The 15,734-nt window shown below is 40.5% G+C and overlaps 1 protein-coding gene across 1 annotated transcript in view; it reads left to right on the plus strand.

Moving 5' to 3' along the window:
* The window catches only part of HECTD1 (HECT domain E3 ubiquitin protein ligase 1), a 699,591-nt gene that overhangs the window by 507,562 nt on the left and 176,295 nt on the right, over positions 1-15,734 (plus strand). The window contains exon 28 of the mRNA XM_053711863.1: positions 220-402. Coding sequence (XP_053567838.1) covers positions 220-402 — 183 coding nt within the window. The remainder of the gene's footprint in view (positions 1-219; positions 403-15,734) is intronic.

The following is a 15,734-nucleotide window of genomic DNA, read 5'->3' on the forward strand; positions in this document are numbered from 1 at the left end:
CAGAGCATGCTGGAGTGTTGGATGTGTGTCATTTGTACGTCATGTGAAGCATTTTTGTGAATAAAAATGTATGTGCATTTCAAATTTGAATTTTAGCAACTGAACATGATGATTTTAAATGGTAAACTTTTTTTGTTTTTTTGGTTTGTTATCTGAAATGTGCAGCACTTTAAGAAAGATTGTATACTATAATAGTAATAATAGTTTTTTATTTTTTAGGGCTGTTGGTCTGTGGAACATGTGGAGCAGTTCCTGGGGACAGACACTTTGCCAAAGAATGATTTGATCACCTACCTGCAGAGAAATTCAGACCTATGCTTTCTCCGTCGGTGGAAATTGACTGGGACCAACAAAAGCATCCGTAAGAACCGCAACTGTTCCCAGCTGATAGCTGCATACAAGGTAATAAGAGAGGTAGCTAGGAAGATCCCTGACTTTTATATACAGCATGCCCATAGAAAAAAATAAGTATGTCAATGAATTCTACATAGTGCTTTGATATTCAAATACAATTTCTATGGTTACATTTAGTTTAATTATATCTACTTGCACAGATATAGAAAAGTGACATCTAATATATTTAAACATATTAAACACAAAATTCTTTGCTTATTATAGGAACCAGTTTTTCAAATAAGTTTAGAATCTTTTTCCAGACTAATTAATAAGACCATATATAATCTAACAAATAAAGTATTTTAAAGGGGCCTTCTTGTTTTCATTATATATATATATATATATATATATATGTATATATATATATGTGTGTGTGTTTGTATATATATATATATATATATATATATATATATATATATATATATATATATATATATATATATATATATATATATATATATATATATATATATATATATATATATATATATATATATATAGAGAGAGAGAGAGAAAGCTGCAGCACTCCAAATGACTTTCTTTTGGAGGGGACCTACTTCCTGCGGACTTGCCGCACAGTTACAATCGGGGTGTCTGCGGCCCTGAGTGCATTACCTCGCTCTAACAAAAGCAAGAGAAAGGTGAAACCTAGTTCTCCTGACCCAGAGTCATCTAAATATTTGTCGGATTTAGCTGTTATGTCTTAGTTATCCAATGATGAGTTAACCTCTGTGGCTTCAGAGGGTGAACTGTCTGGGTCGGAGACTAAAGTGTCTAAGCCTCCTGCTGTGGACGAACCATCCTTTAGATTTAATATAGAGCATCTGCGTTTTTTATTAAAGGAGGTTTTGTTGACTCTAGAAGTTCCGGAGGCCATGCTGCCTGAGGAACCCAAGATTCCTAAATTAGACAGAGTTTATGAAGACAGGTAAGTTCATTTAAACTTTCCTGTGCCGGTCAAAATGGTGAACATTAATGCTAACGAATGGGATAGAATAGGATCTTCCTTTCTTTCATGTATTTGGCAAGAGTCCATGAGCTAGTGACATATGGGATATACAATCCTACCAGGAGGGGCAAAGTTTCCCAAACCTCAAAATGCCTATAAATACACCCCTCACCACACCCACAATTCAGTTTTACAAACGTTGCCTCCTATGGAGGTGGTGAAGTAAGTTTGTGCTAAGATTTCTACGTTGATATGCGCTTCTCAGCATTGCTGAAGCCCGATTCCTCTCAGAGTACACCGAATGTCAGAGGGACGTGAAGGGAGTATCACTTATTGAATTCGATGATTTCCCTAACGGGGGTCTATTTCATAGGTTCTCTGTTATCGGTCGTAGAGATTCATCTCCTACCTCCCTTTTCAGATCGACGATATACTCTCAATTTATCTACTATATGTGGATGGGTGTCTTTTGGTAAGTATGTTTTCATTACTTATGACACTCTCAGCTATGGTTTGGCACTTTATGCATTTATATAAAGTTCTAAATTTATGTATTGTACTTATATTTGCCATGAGTCAGGTTCATGTATTTCCTTCTGCAGACTGTCAGTTTCATATTTGGGGAATGTAAACATTTTTAAGAAATTTATTTCTTACCTGGGGTTTAGTCTTTTTTCAATTGACTACTTCTTACAATTGCGGGTATTAGGCCCGCGGGTGCGTCAAATGCTAAACTTTATTGCGTCATTTTTGGCGCGAAAAAATACGTTTGACGCAACTTCGTCATTTCCGGCGTCATACGTGACGCCGAGACCTTTCACACGGCGGCGTCATTAGTGATGCAAGTGTGTCATTTCCGGTTATTTTTGGCGCCAAACGTTGTGCGTTACGTTGTGCGTCATACTTGGCGCCAATTTTTTTCATTATTTCAATACCCCTTGTATGTTTGCCTCTTGCTGTTTGCTATCAGAGGCCTATGCTATTGCATTTTTTCCCATTCCTGAAACTGTCATATAAGGAAATAGATAATTTTGCTTTATATGTTGTTTTTTCTATTACATTGTGCAAGATGTCCCAATCTGATCCTGCCTCAGAAGTTTCTGCTGGAACATTGTTGCCTGACATCGGTTCTACCAAAGCTAAGTGCATTTGTTGTAAAATTGTAGAAATTATTTCAGCGAATGTCATTTGTAATAGTTGTCATGATAAACTTTTACATGCAGATAGTGTTTCCATCAGTAATAGTACGTTGCCAGTTGCAGTTCCTTCAACTTCTAATGTGCATGATATACCTGTAAATTTTAAGGAATTTGTTTCTGATTCTATTATGAAGGCTTTGTCTGCATTTCCACCTTCTAATAAACGCAAAAGGTCTTTTAAAACTTCTCATTTAGCTGATGAAATTTCAAATGACCAACAACATAATAATTTATCCTCTTCTGATGAGGATCTATCTGATTCAGAAGATCCTTCCTCAGACATTGACACTGACAAATCTACTTATTTATTTAAAATAGAGTATATGCGTTCTTTATTAAAAGAAGTGTTAATTACTTTGGATATTGAGGTAACCAGTCCTATTGACGTTCAGTCTAATAAACGTTTAAATGCTGTTTTTAAACCTCCTGTGGTTTCTCCAGGGGTTTTTCCCATTCCTGAGGCTATTTCTGATATGATTTCTAGGGAATGGAATAAGCCAGGTACTTCTTTTATTCCTTCTTCAAGGTTTAAAAAATTGTATCCTTTACCAGCAAAATCTATAGAGTTTTGGGAAAAAATCCCCAAAGTTGATACGGCTATTTCTACTCTTGCGAAACGTACCACTATTCCTATGGAAGATAGTACTTCCTTTAAGGATCCTTTAGATTGGATGCTTGAATCTTATCTAAGGAAGGCCTATTTATATTCAGGTCATCTTCTTAGACCTGCTATTTCTTTGGCTGATGTTGCAGCTGCATCAACTTTCTGGTTGGAAAATTTAGCGCAACATGAATTGGATTCTGACATATCTAGTAATGTTCGCTTACTGCAAGACGCTAATCATTTTATTTGTGATGCCATTTTTGATATTATCAAAATTGATGTTAGATCCATGTCTTTAGCTGTATTAGCTAGAAGAGCTTTGTGGCTTAAGTCTTGGAATGCTGATATGACATCTAAATCTAGATTACTATCTTTCTTTCCAAGGTAACAATTTATTTGGTTCTCAGTTGGATTCTATTATTTCAACTATCACTGGGGGAAAAGGAGTTTTTTTGCCTCAGTATAAGAAGCCTAAGGGTAAATCTAAGGCTTCTAACCGTTTTCTTTCCTTTTGTCAGAATAAGGAACAAAAACCTCAATCCTCCCCCCAAGGAATCTGCTTCCAATTGGAAGCCTTCCTCAAATTGAAATAAATCCAAGCCATTTAGGAAACCAAAGTCAGCCCCTAAGTCCGCATGAAGGTGCGGCCCTCATTCCAGCTCAGCTGGTAGGGGGTAGATTAAGGGTTTTCAAGGATTTTTGGATAAAATCTGTCCAAAATCATTGGATTCAGAGCATTGTCTCTCAAGGGTATCGAATAGGATTCAGAGTAAGACCTCCTGTGAGAAGATTTTTCTCTAACATAGGTGTGTCCGGTCCACGGCGTCATCCTTACTTGTGGGATATTCTCCTCCCCAACAGGAAATGGCAAAGAGCCCAGCAAAGCTGGCCATATAGTCCCTCCTAGGCTCCGCCTACCCCAGTCATTCTCTTTGCCGTTGCACAGGCAACATCTCCACGGAGATGGCTTAGAGTTTTTTGGTGTTTAAATGTAGTTTTTGTTCTTCAATCAAGAGTTTGTTATTTTAAAATAGTGCTGGTATGTACTATTTACTCTGGAACAGAAAAGAGATGAAGATTTCTGTTTGTAAGAGGAAAATGATTTTAGCAACCGTTACTAAAATCGATGGCTGTTTCCACACAGGACTGTTGAGATGAAGTAACTTCAGTTGGGGGAAACAGTGGGCAGACTTTGCTGCTTGAGGTATGACACATTTCTAACAAGACTTGGTAATGCTGGAAGCTGTCATTTTCCCTATGGGAACCGGTAAGCCATTTTCTTAGTTTAAGTAAAAGAATAAAGGGCTTCATTAGGGCTTAAAAAACTGGTAGACATTTTTCTGGGCTAAAACGATTACTTTACTAAGTATATTTGGCAGATTATTACTTTTAATAGTTGTTAAATCTTGGGGATTGTTTTAATAAAAACGGCAGGCACTGTATTGGACACCTTTTTCACTGGGGGCCTTTTCTAGTCATAGACAGAGCCTCATTTTCGCGCCTCTAATGCGCAGTTGTTTTTGGAAAGCATGGCATGCAGATGCATGTGTGAGGAGCTAAGAACCACTGAAAAAGCTTATAGAAGGCATCATTTGGTATCGTATTCCCCTCTGGGCTTGGTTGGGTCTCAGCAAAGCAGATTCCTGGGACTGTATAGGGGTTAAATGTAAAAACGGCTCCGGTTCCGTTATTTTAAGGGTTAAAGCTTTCAAATTTGGTGTGCAATACTTTTAAGGCTTTAAGTTACTGTGGTGAACAATTCCTTCATACTTTTTCACATATTCAGTAATAAAGTGTGTTCAGTTTAAAATTTAAAGGGACAGTAACGGTTTTATTGTAAAACGTTTTTTGTGCTTTGTTGACAAGTTTAAGCCTGTTTAACATGTCTGAACCATCAGATAACGATGTTCTATATGTATGAAAGCCAATGTGTCTCCCCATTTAAATATATGTGATATATTTGTGTCATAATGTCCAAACAAAGTAGGGATAATAATGCCATAGATATGATATTGCCCAAGATGATTCCTCTAATGAGGGGAGTAAGCATGGTACTGCATCATCCCCTTCTGTGTCTACACCAGTTTTGCCCACACAAGAGGCCCCTAGTACATCTAGTGCGCCAATACTTATTACCATGCAACAATTAACGGCTGTAATGGATAACTCTATAGCAAACATTTTATCCAAAATGCCTACTTATCAGAGAAAGCGCGATTGCTCTGTTTTAAACACTGAAGAGCAAGAGGACGCTGATGATATCTGTTCTGACATACCCTCACACCAATCTGAAGGGGCCAGGAGGGAGGTTTTGTCTGAGGGAGAAATTTCAGATTCAGGAAAAATTTCTCAACAAGCAGAACCTGATATTGTAACTTTTAAATTTAAATTAGAACATCTCCACGCACTACTTAAGGAGGTATTATCTACTCTGGATGATTGTGACAATTTGGTCATTCCAGAGAAATTAGGTAAGATGGACAAGTTCCTAGAGGTTCCGGTGCCCCCCGATGTTTTTCCTATACCCAAGCGGGTGGCGGACATAGTAAATAAGGAGTGGGAAAGGCCCGGCATACCTTTTGTCCTCCCCCTATATTTAAGAAATTATTTCCTATAGTCGACCCCAGAAAGGACTTATGGCATACAGTCCCCAAGGTCGAGGGGGCGGTTTCTACTCTAAACAAACGCACTTCTATTCCTATAGAAGATAGTTGTGCTTTCAAGATCCTATGGATTTAAGGTTAGAGGGTTTGCTTAAAACGATGTTTGTTCAGCAAGGTTACCTTCTACAACCAATTTCATGCATTGTTCCTGTCACTACAGCTGCGTGTTTCTGGTTCGAAGAACTAGAAAAGTCGCTCAATAAAGAATCTTCGTACGAGGAGGTTTTGGACAGAGTTCAAGCTTTTAAATTGGCTAACTCTTTTATTTTAGATGCCGCTTTGCAATTAGCTAGATTAGCGGCGAATAATTCAGGGTTTGCTATCGTGGCGCGCAGAGCGCTTTTGCTTAACATCCCTTTCAAGGGTAAAACACTGTTTGGCCCTGACTTGAAAGAGATTATTTCAGACATCACTGGGGGAAAGGGCCACGCCCTTCCTCTGGATAGGTCTTTTAAGGCTAAAAATAAACCAAATTTTCGTCCCTTTCGCAGAAACGGACCAGCCTCAAATTCTACACCCTCTAAGCAAGAGGGTAATACTTCTCAAACCAAGCCAGCCTGGAGGCCGATGCAAGGCTGGAACAAGGGTAAGCAGGCCAAGTCACCTGCCACTGCTACCAAAACAGCATGAAGTGTTGGCCCCCGATCTGGGACCGGATCTGGTGGGGGGCAGACTTTCTCTCTTTGCTCAGGCTTGGGCAAGAGATGTTCAGGATCCTTGGGCGCTAGAAATAGTTTCTCAAGGTTATCTCCTGGAATTCAGGGAACTACCCCCAAGGGGAAGGTTCCACGGGTCTCAATTATCTTCGAACAGGCATTCTTACACTGTGTAGAAGACCTGTTAAGCATGGGAGTGATTCATCCTGTTCCATTAGGAGAACAAGGGATGGGTTTTTACTCCAACCTGTTCATAATTCCCAAAAAAGAGGGAACATTCAGACCAATTTTAGATCTCAAGATTCTAAACAAGTTTCTAAGGGTTTCATCGTTCAAAATGGAAACCATTCGAACGATCCTTCCTACCATCCAGGAAGGTCAATTCATGACCACGGTGGACTTAAAGGATGCGTACCTACGTATTCCTATCCACAAGGAACATTTTCGGTTCCTGAGGTTCGCCTTTCTGGACAAGCATTACCAGTTTGTGGCACTTCCATTCGGATTAGCCACTGCTCCAAGGATTTTCACAAAGGTACTAGGGTCCCTTCTAGCGGTGCTAAGACCAAGGGGCATTGCAGTAGTACCTTACTTGGACGACATCCTGATTCAAGTGTCGTCTCTGTCAAAAGCAAGGGCTCATACGGACATTGTCCTAGCTTTTCTCAGATCTCACAGGTGGAAAGTGAACATAGAAAAAAGTTCTCTGTCCCCGTCAACAAGAGTTCCCTTCTTGGGAACAATAATAGTTTCCTTAGAAATGAAGGTTTTTCTGACAGAGGCCAGAAAATCAAAACTTCTAAGCTCTTGTCAGGTACTTCATTCTGTTCTTCTTCCTTCCATAGCGCAGTGCATGGAAGTAATAGGTTTGATGGTTGCGGCAAGGGACATAGTTCCTTTTGCACAAATTCATCTAAGACCATTACACCTGTGCATGCTCAGACAGTGGAATGGGGATTATACAGACTTGTCTCCGACGATACAAATAGATCAAATAACCAGAGATTCACTCCGTTGGTGGCTGACCCTGGACAACCTGTCACAGGGAATGAGCTTCCGCAGACCAGAGTAGGTCATTGTCACGACCGACGCCAGTCTGGTGGGCTGGGGCGCGGTCTGGGAGCCCCTGAAAGCTCAGGGTCTATGGTCTCGGGAAGAATCTCTTCTCCCGATAAACACTCTGGAACTGAGAGCGATATTCAATGCTCTCAAGGCTTGGCCTTGACTAGCAAAGGCCAAATTCATAAGGTTTCAATCAGACATCATGACGACTGTTACATATATCAACCATCAGGGGGAAACAAGGAGTTCCCTGGCGATGGAGGAGCATCCGGGGGAGTGGGAACTCCATCTGGAAATCTTTGCCCAAATAACTCAATTATGGGGCATTCCAGACATGGTTCTGATGGCCTCTCGTCAGAACTTCAAGGTCCCTTGTTACGGGTCCAAATCCAGGGATCCCAAGGCGACTCTATTGGATACAATAGTAGCACCTTGGATCTTCAACCTAGCTTATGTATTCCCACCGTTTCCTCTCATTCCCAGGCTGGTAGCCAGGATCAATCTGGAGAGGGCTTCGGTGATCTTGATAGTTCCTGTGTGGCCACGCAGGACTTGGTATGCAGACCTGGTGAATGTGTCATCGGCTCCACCATGGAAGCTACCTTTGAGACAGGACCTTCTTATTCAGGGTCCATTCGAACATCCGAATCTGGTTTTCCTCCAACTGACTGCTTGGAGTTTGAACGCTTGATTTTATCAAAGCGTGGGTTTTCAGATTCTGTAATAGATACTCTTATTCAGGCTAGAAAGCCTGTAACTAGAAAAATTTACCATAATATATGGAAAAAATATATCTGTTGGTGTGAATCTAAAGGATTCCCATGGAACAAGATAAAAATTCCTAAGATTCTTTCCTTTCTACAAGAAGGTTTGGAGAAAGGATTTTCTGCAAGTACAGATCTCTGCTTTATCTGTTTTACTTCACAAAAGGCTGGCAGCTGTGCCAGACGTTTCAGCGTTTGTTCAGGCTCTGGTTAGAATCAAGCCTGTTTACAGACCTTTGACTCTTCCCTGGAGTCTTAATCTAGTTCTTTCAGTTCTTCAAGGGGTTCCGTTTGGACCCTTACATTCCGTAGATATTAAGTTATTATCTTGGAAAGTTTTGTTTTAGGTTGCAATTTCTTCCGCTAGAAGAGTTTCTGAGTTATCTGCTCTGCAGTGTTCTCCGCCCTATCTGGTCCATGCAGATAAGGTGGTTTTACGTACTGAGCCTGGTTTTCTTCCGAAGGTTGTTTCCAACAAAAATATTAACCAGGAGATAGTTGTACCTTCTTTGTGTCCGAATCCAGTTTCATAGAAGGAACGTTTGTTACACAATTTGGACGTTGTCCATGCTCTAAAATTCTATTTAGAGGCTACTGAAGATTTTAGACAAACATCTTCTTTGTTTGTTGTTTATTCTGGTTAAAGGAGAGGTAAAAAAGCAACTTCTACCTCTCTTTCCTTTTGGTTTAAAAGCATCATCAGATTGGCTTTTGAGACTGCCGGACGGCAGCCTCCTGAAAGTATCACAGCTCACTCCACTAGGGCTGTGGCTTCCACATGGGCCTTCAAGAATGAGGTTCCTGTTGACCAAATTTTTTTTAAATTATATACTTTTGCTTCTTCGGAGGCTATTTTTTGGGAGAAAGGTTTTGCAAGCCGTGGTGCCTTCCGTTTGGGTGACCTGATTTGCTCCCTCCCTTCATCCGTGTCCTAAAGCTTTGGTATTGGTTCCCACAAGTAAGGATGACGCCGTGGACCGGACACACCTATGTTGGAGAAAACAGAATGTATGCTTACCTGATAAATTACTTTCTCCAACGGTGTGTCCGGTCCACGGCCCGCCCTGGTTTTTTAATCAGGTCTGATGAATTATTTTCTCTAACTACAGTCACCACGTTACCATATGGTTTCTCCTATATATATTTCCTCCTGTCCGTCGGTCGAATGACTGGGGTAGGCGGAGCCTAGGAGGGACTATATGGCCAGCTTTGCTGGGCTCTTTGCCATTTCCTGTTGGGGAGGAGAATATCCCACAAGTAAGGATGACGCCGTGGACCGGACACACCGTTGGAGAAAGTAATTTATCAGGTAAGCATAAATTCTGTTTTTCTCTCACGCATCCCTGTAAATCCAGTAAAAGCTCAGGCTTTTCTGAAGTGTGTTTCAGACCTGGAGTCTTCAGGGGTAATCATGCCAGTTCCTCCTCAGGAACAAGGTCTGGGGTTTTATTCAAACCTATTCAGTGTACCAAAGAAAGAAATTTATTCAGACCAGTTCTGGATCTAAAAATTTTGAATCATTATGTAAGAGTACCAACTTTCAAGATGGTGACTATAAGGACTATTCTGCCTTTTGTTCAGCGAGGACATTATATGGCCACAATAGACTTGCAGGATGCATACCTTCATATTCCGATTCATCCAGAACACTATCAGTTTCTGAGATTCTCTTTTCTAGACAAGCATTACCAATTTGTTGCTCTTTCATTTGGCCTAGCAACAGCTCCAAGAATCTTTTCAAAGGTTCTGGGTGCCCTACTATCTGTAATCAGAGAACAGGGTATTGCGGTGTTTCCTTATTTGGACGATATCTTGGTATTAGCTCAGTCTTTACGTACTGCAGAATCGCACATGAATCAACTAGTGTTGTTTCTTCGGAAACATGGTTGGAGGATCAATTTACCAAAAAGTTTCTTGATTCCTCAGACAAGGGTCAACTTTTTAGGCTTCCAGATAGATTCAGTGTCCATGACTCTGTCTCTAACAGACAAGAAACGTTTAAAATTGGTCGCAGCATGCCGGCACCTTCAGTCTCAGTCATTCCCTTCAGTGGCTATGTGCATGGATGTTTTAGGTCTCATGACTGCAGCATCGGACGCGATCCCCTTTGCTCGTTTTCACATGATACCTCTACAGCTTTGTATGCTGAATCAATGGTGCAGGGATTATACAAAGATATCACAATTAATATCCTTGAATCCCAATGTACGACACTCTCTGACATGGTGGATAGATCACCATCGTTTGGTTCAAGGGGCTTCTTTTGTTCGGCCAACCTGGACTGTGATCTCAACAGGTTGGGGAGCTGTTTGGGGATCTCTGACAGCACAAGGGGTTTGGAAATCTCAAGAGGCGAGATTACCAATAAATATTTTAGAACTCCGTGCAATTCTCAGGGCTCTTCGGTTCTGGCCTCTGCTAAAGAGAGAACCGTTCATTTGTTTTCAGACAGACAATATCACAACTGTGGCTTATGTCAATCATCAGGGTGGGACTCACAGTCCCCAAGCTATGAAAGAAGTATCTTGGATACTTGCTTGGGGGGAATCCAGCTCCTGTCTAATCTCTGCGGTGCATATCCCAGGTGTAGACAATTGGGAGGCGGATTATCTCAGCCGCCAGACTTTACATCCAGGGGAGTGGTCTCTCCATCCATATGTGTTTTCTCAGTTTGTTCAGATGTGGGGTCTTCCAGAGATAGATCTCATGACCTCTCATCTAAACAAGAAACTTCCCAGATATCTATCCAGGTCCAGGGATGTTCAGGCGGAAGCAGTGGATGCGTTGACACTTCCTTGGTGTTATCCTGCTTACATCTTCCCGCTTCTAGTTCTTCTTCCAAGAGTGATCTCGAAAATCATCATGGAACTATCTTTTGTGTTGCTGGTGGCTCCAGCATGGCCACACAGGTTTTGGTATGCGGATCTGGTTCGGATGTCCAGTTGCCCGCCTTGGCCACTTCCGTTACGGCCGGACCTACTATCTCAAGGTCCGTTTTTCCATCAGGATCTCAAATCATTAAATTTGAAGGTGTGGAAATTGAACGCTTAGTTCTAAGTCATAGAGGTTTCTCTGAATCCGCGATTAATACTATGTTGCAAGCTTGTAAATCTTTCTAGAAAGATTTATTATAGAGTTTGGAAGACTTACATTTCATGGTGTTCTTCTCATAAATTCTCCTGGCATTCTTTTAGAATTCCTAGAATTTTACAGTTTTTTCAGGATGGTTTGGATAAGGGTTTGTCTGCAAGTTCCTTGGAAGGACAAATCTCTGCTCTTTCTGTTTTATTTCATAGAAAGATTGCTATACTTCCTGATATTCACTGTTTTGTACAGGCTTTAATTCATATTAAGCCTGTCATTAAGTCAATTTCTCCTTCTTGGAGTCTTAATTTGGTTCTGAAGGCTTTACAGGCTCCTCCATTTGAACCTATGCATTCTTTGGACATTAAACTACTTTCTTGGAAAGTGTTGTTCCTTTTGGCTATCTCTTGCCTCTGCTAGAAGAGTTTCTGAGCTATCTGCTCTTTCTTTTGAGTCTCCTTTTCTGATTTTTCATCAGGATAAGGCAGTTTTGCGGACTTCTTTTCAATTTTTACCTAAAGTTGTGAATTCTAACAACATTAGTAGGGGAATTGTTGTTCCTTCCTTGTGTCCTTATGTCCTAATCCTAAGAATTCTTTGGAGAGATCCTTACATTCTTTGGATGTGGTAAGAGCTTTGAAATATTATGTGGAAGCTACTAAAAATTTCAGGAAGACTTCCAGTCTATTTGTTTTATTTTCTGGTCCTAGGAAAGGTCAGAAGGCTTCTGCTATTTCCTTGGCTTCTTGGTTGAAACTTTTGATTCATCAAGCTTATTTGGAGTCGGGTCAGAGAATTACAGCTCATTCTACTAGATCAGTCTCCACTTCATGGGCTTTTAAGAATGAAGCTTCAGTTGATCAGATTTGCAAAGCGGCAACTTGGTCCTCTTTGCATACGTTTACTAAATTCTACCGTTTTAATGTATTTGCTTCTTCGGAAGCAGTTTTTGGTAGAAAAGTTCTTCAGGCAGTTGTTTCAGTTTGATTCTTCTACTTTTGCATCTTGGGTATTGATTTGTCACTAGCTCATGGACTCTTGCCAATTACATGAAAGAAAACATAATTTATGTAAGAACTTACCTGATAAATTCATTTCTTTCATATTGGCAAGAGTCCATGCGGCCCACCCTTTTTATGGTGGTTATGATTTTTTTTGTATAAAGCACAATTATTTCCAAATTTCCTTTGTTGATGCTTTCTACTCCTTTCTTTATCACCCCACTGCTTGGCTATTCGTTAAACTGAATTGTGGGTGTGGTGAGGGGTGTATTTATAGTTATTTTGAGGTTTGGGAAACTTTGCCCCTCCTGGTAGGATTGTAAATCCCATATGTCACTAGCTCATGGACTCTTGCCAATATGAAAGAAATGAATTTATCAGGTAAGTTATTACATAAATTATGTTTTCTTTCATGTAATTGGCAAGAGTCCATGAGCCTAGTGACATATGGAATATCAATACCCAAGATGTGGATCTTCCACTTAAGAGTCACTAGAGAGGGAGGGAATAAAAATAAAAACAGCCATATTCCGCTGAACAAAATTAATCCACAACCCAAAAAAATACGTTTATTTTCATTTTGAAAGAAAAAAACTTAAATGCACAATTCGTGAGCAGTAAGTTTTTTTTGTTTTTTTTATATACATATATATATATATATATATATATATATATATATATATATATATATATATATATATATATATATATAGGGAGTGCAGAATTATTAGGCAAATGAGTATTTTGACCACATCATCCTCTTTATGGATGTTGTCTTACTCCAAGCTGTATAGGCTCGAAAGCCTACTACCAATTAAGCATATTAGGTGATGTGCATCTCTGTAATGAGAAGGGGTGTGGTCTAATGACATCAACACCCTATATCAGGTGTGCATAATTATTAGGTAACTTCCTTTCCTTTGGTAAAATGGGTCAAAAGAAGGACTTGACAGGCTCAGAAAAGTAAAAAATAGTGAGATATCTTGCAGAGGGATGCAGCACTCTTAAAATTGCAAAGCTTCTGAAGCGTGATCATCGAACAATCAAGCGTTTCATTCAAAATAGTCAACAGGGTCGCAAGAAGCGTGTGGAAAAACCAAGGCGCAAAATAACTGCCCATGAACTGAGAAAAGTCAAGCGTGCAGCTGCCAAGATGCCACTTGCCACCAGTTTGGCCATATTTCAGAGCTACAACATCACTGGAGTGCCCAAAAGCACAAGGTGTGCAATACTCAGAGACATGGCCAAGGTAAGAAAGGCTGAAAGACGACCACCACTGAACAAGACACACAAGCTGAAACGTCAAGACTGGGCCAAGAAATATCTCAAGACTGATTTTTCTAAGGTTTTATGGACTGATGAAATGAGAGTGAGTCTTGATGGGCCAGATGGATGGGCCCGTTCCTGGATTGGTAAAGGGCAGAGAGCTCCAGTCCGACTCAGACGCCAGCAAGGTGGAGGTGGAGTACTGGTTTGGGCTGGTATCATCAAAGATGAGCTTGTGGGACCTTTTCGGGTTGAGGATGGAGTCAAGCTCAACTCCCAGTCCTACTGCCAGTTTCTGGAAGACACCTTCTTCAAGCAGTGGTACAGGAAGAAGTCTGCATCCTTCAAGAAAAACATGATTTTCATGCAGGACAATGCTCCATCACACGCGTCCAAGTACTCCACAGCGTGGCTGGCAAGAAAGGGTATAAAAGAAGAAAATCTAATGACATGGCCTCCTTGTTCACCTGATCTGAACCCCATTGAGAACCTGTGGTCCATAATCAAATGTGAGATTTACAAGGAGGGAAAACAGTACACCTCTCTGAACAGTGTCTGGGAGGCTGTGGTTGCTGCTGCACGCAATGTTGATGGTGAACAGATCAAAACACTGACAGAATCCATGGATGGCAGGCTTTTGAGTGTCCTTGCAAAGAAAGGTGGCTATATTGGTCACTGATTTGTTTTTGTTTTGTTTTTGAATGTCAGAAATGTATATTTGTGAATGTTGAGATGTTATATTGGTTTCACTGGTAAAAATAAATAATTGAAATGGGTATATATTTGTTTTTTGTTAAGTTGCCTAATAATTATGCACAGTAATAGTCACCTGCACACACAGATATCCCCCTAAAATAGCTAAAACTAAAAACAAACTAAAAACTACTTCCAAAAATATTCAGCTTTGATATTAATGAGTTTTTTGGGTTCATTGAGAACATGGTTGTTGTTCAATAATAAAATTAATCCTCAAAAATACAACTTGCCTAATAATTCTGCACTCCCTGTATATATAATGTGTATATATAAAAAAAAATATCTATTAAATATATATAAATATGATTTTGTATGACTACCTGGCCCTGGACATGTCTGGCTAAAATTTACTGGGCCTTAAGGTTAGACCACGACGTCCTCAATTACTGTTGGGAATATCACTCCTGGCCAGCAGGAGGAGGCAAAGAGCACCTACAGCAAAGCTGTTAAGTATCCCTCCCCTTTCCACAATCTCCAGTCATTCTCTTTGCCTTCAGTGCAAGGAGAAGGTGAAGTTAGGTGTCAAATATTTTTCTACTATCAAGATTTTATTATTTTGAAAGCCAGAGCTCTGATCTTTCTTGTCAACAATGGGTGTAACTGTACTCCACGTTAGTCTCTTCAGTAGGGCTGTGGTAGCTTTCAAGCAGTTATGAACTTGTGGGATGGGCCTCACTGCATTTTCCTAACAGGTTGCTGCCCTTACATAGAAAGCCAGAGTAGGTTTACTCTGTCCTTTCTTGTTTTCACAGGTCTCTGTGAGGAGTGGCTTCCTCTCATACTGAGCGAGCTGTAGGTAAGTGCCGTTTTGTTTGTTTTCTGAAGAGGAAACCGAAGTTTGGTAGTAAAACAGGTAGCTGCACTTTATTTGGGACTTAAATTCCTGTATTACCTAACAGAATTATTTTGGCAGGGAGCAGGCACTGGGGCTTTGAGAGTGTTTTACTTTAGTGTCCAAGTAAAATGATCCGATGTTGTAACGGATGGGTCTGGACATGTCTCAGTTTAGAAGGCTAACTCTTGAGACATGTAACGGAGCGATATTATATTGCAAGGATTTATTATGGCCACCGGGACCGCCTCTGTAATACTAAGGGAGGCAGGTCCTTCTCTGAGGCGGTAAAATTTCCAACTAAGCACGGAGTTTTCATTATAGCGGCGTAGCTGATAGTGGAAGTGGACGTGCTGCAACACACTTCTCTTGTCAGTAACGGAGCTGTTGGAAATTCACTGCAGGCTATGGTTTTTCAGACGAAACGAATCCGTAGTGCAGAGGGGGCAGGTAGGCACCTCAGTGACACGCTGAGGTGTAGAGTAGCCTGTGTTTAAATAAA

The sequence above is a fragment of the Bombina bombina genome, chromosome 1 (genome assembly GCF_027579735.1).
Source record: "Bombina bombina isolate aBomBom1 chromosome 1, aBomBom1.pri, whole genome shotgun sequence".
NCBI classification, from domain to species: domain Eukaryota; kingdom Metazoa; phylum Chordata; class Amphibia; order Anura; family Bombinatoridae; genus Bombina; species Bombina bombina.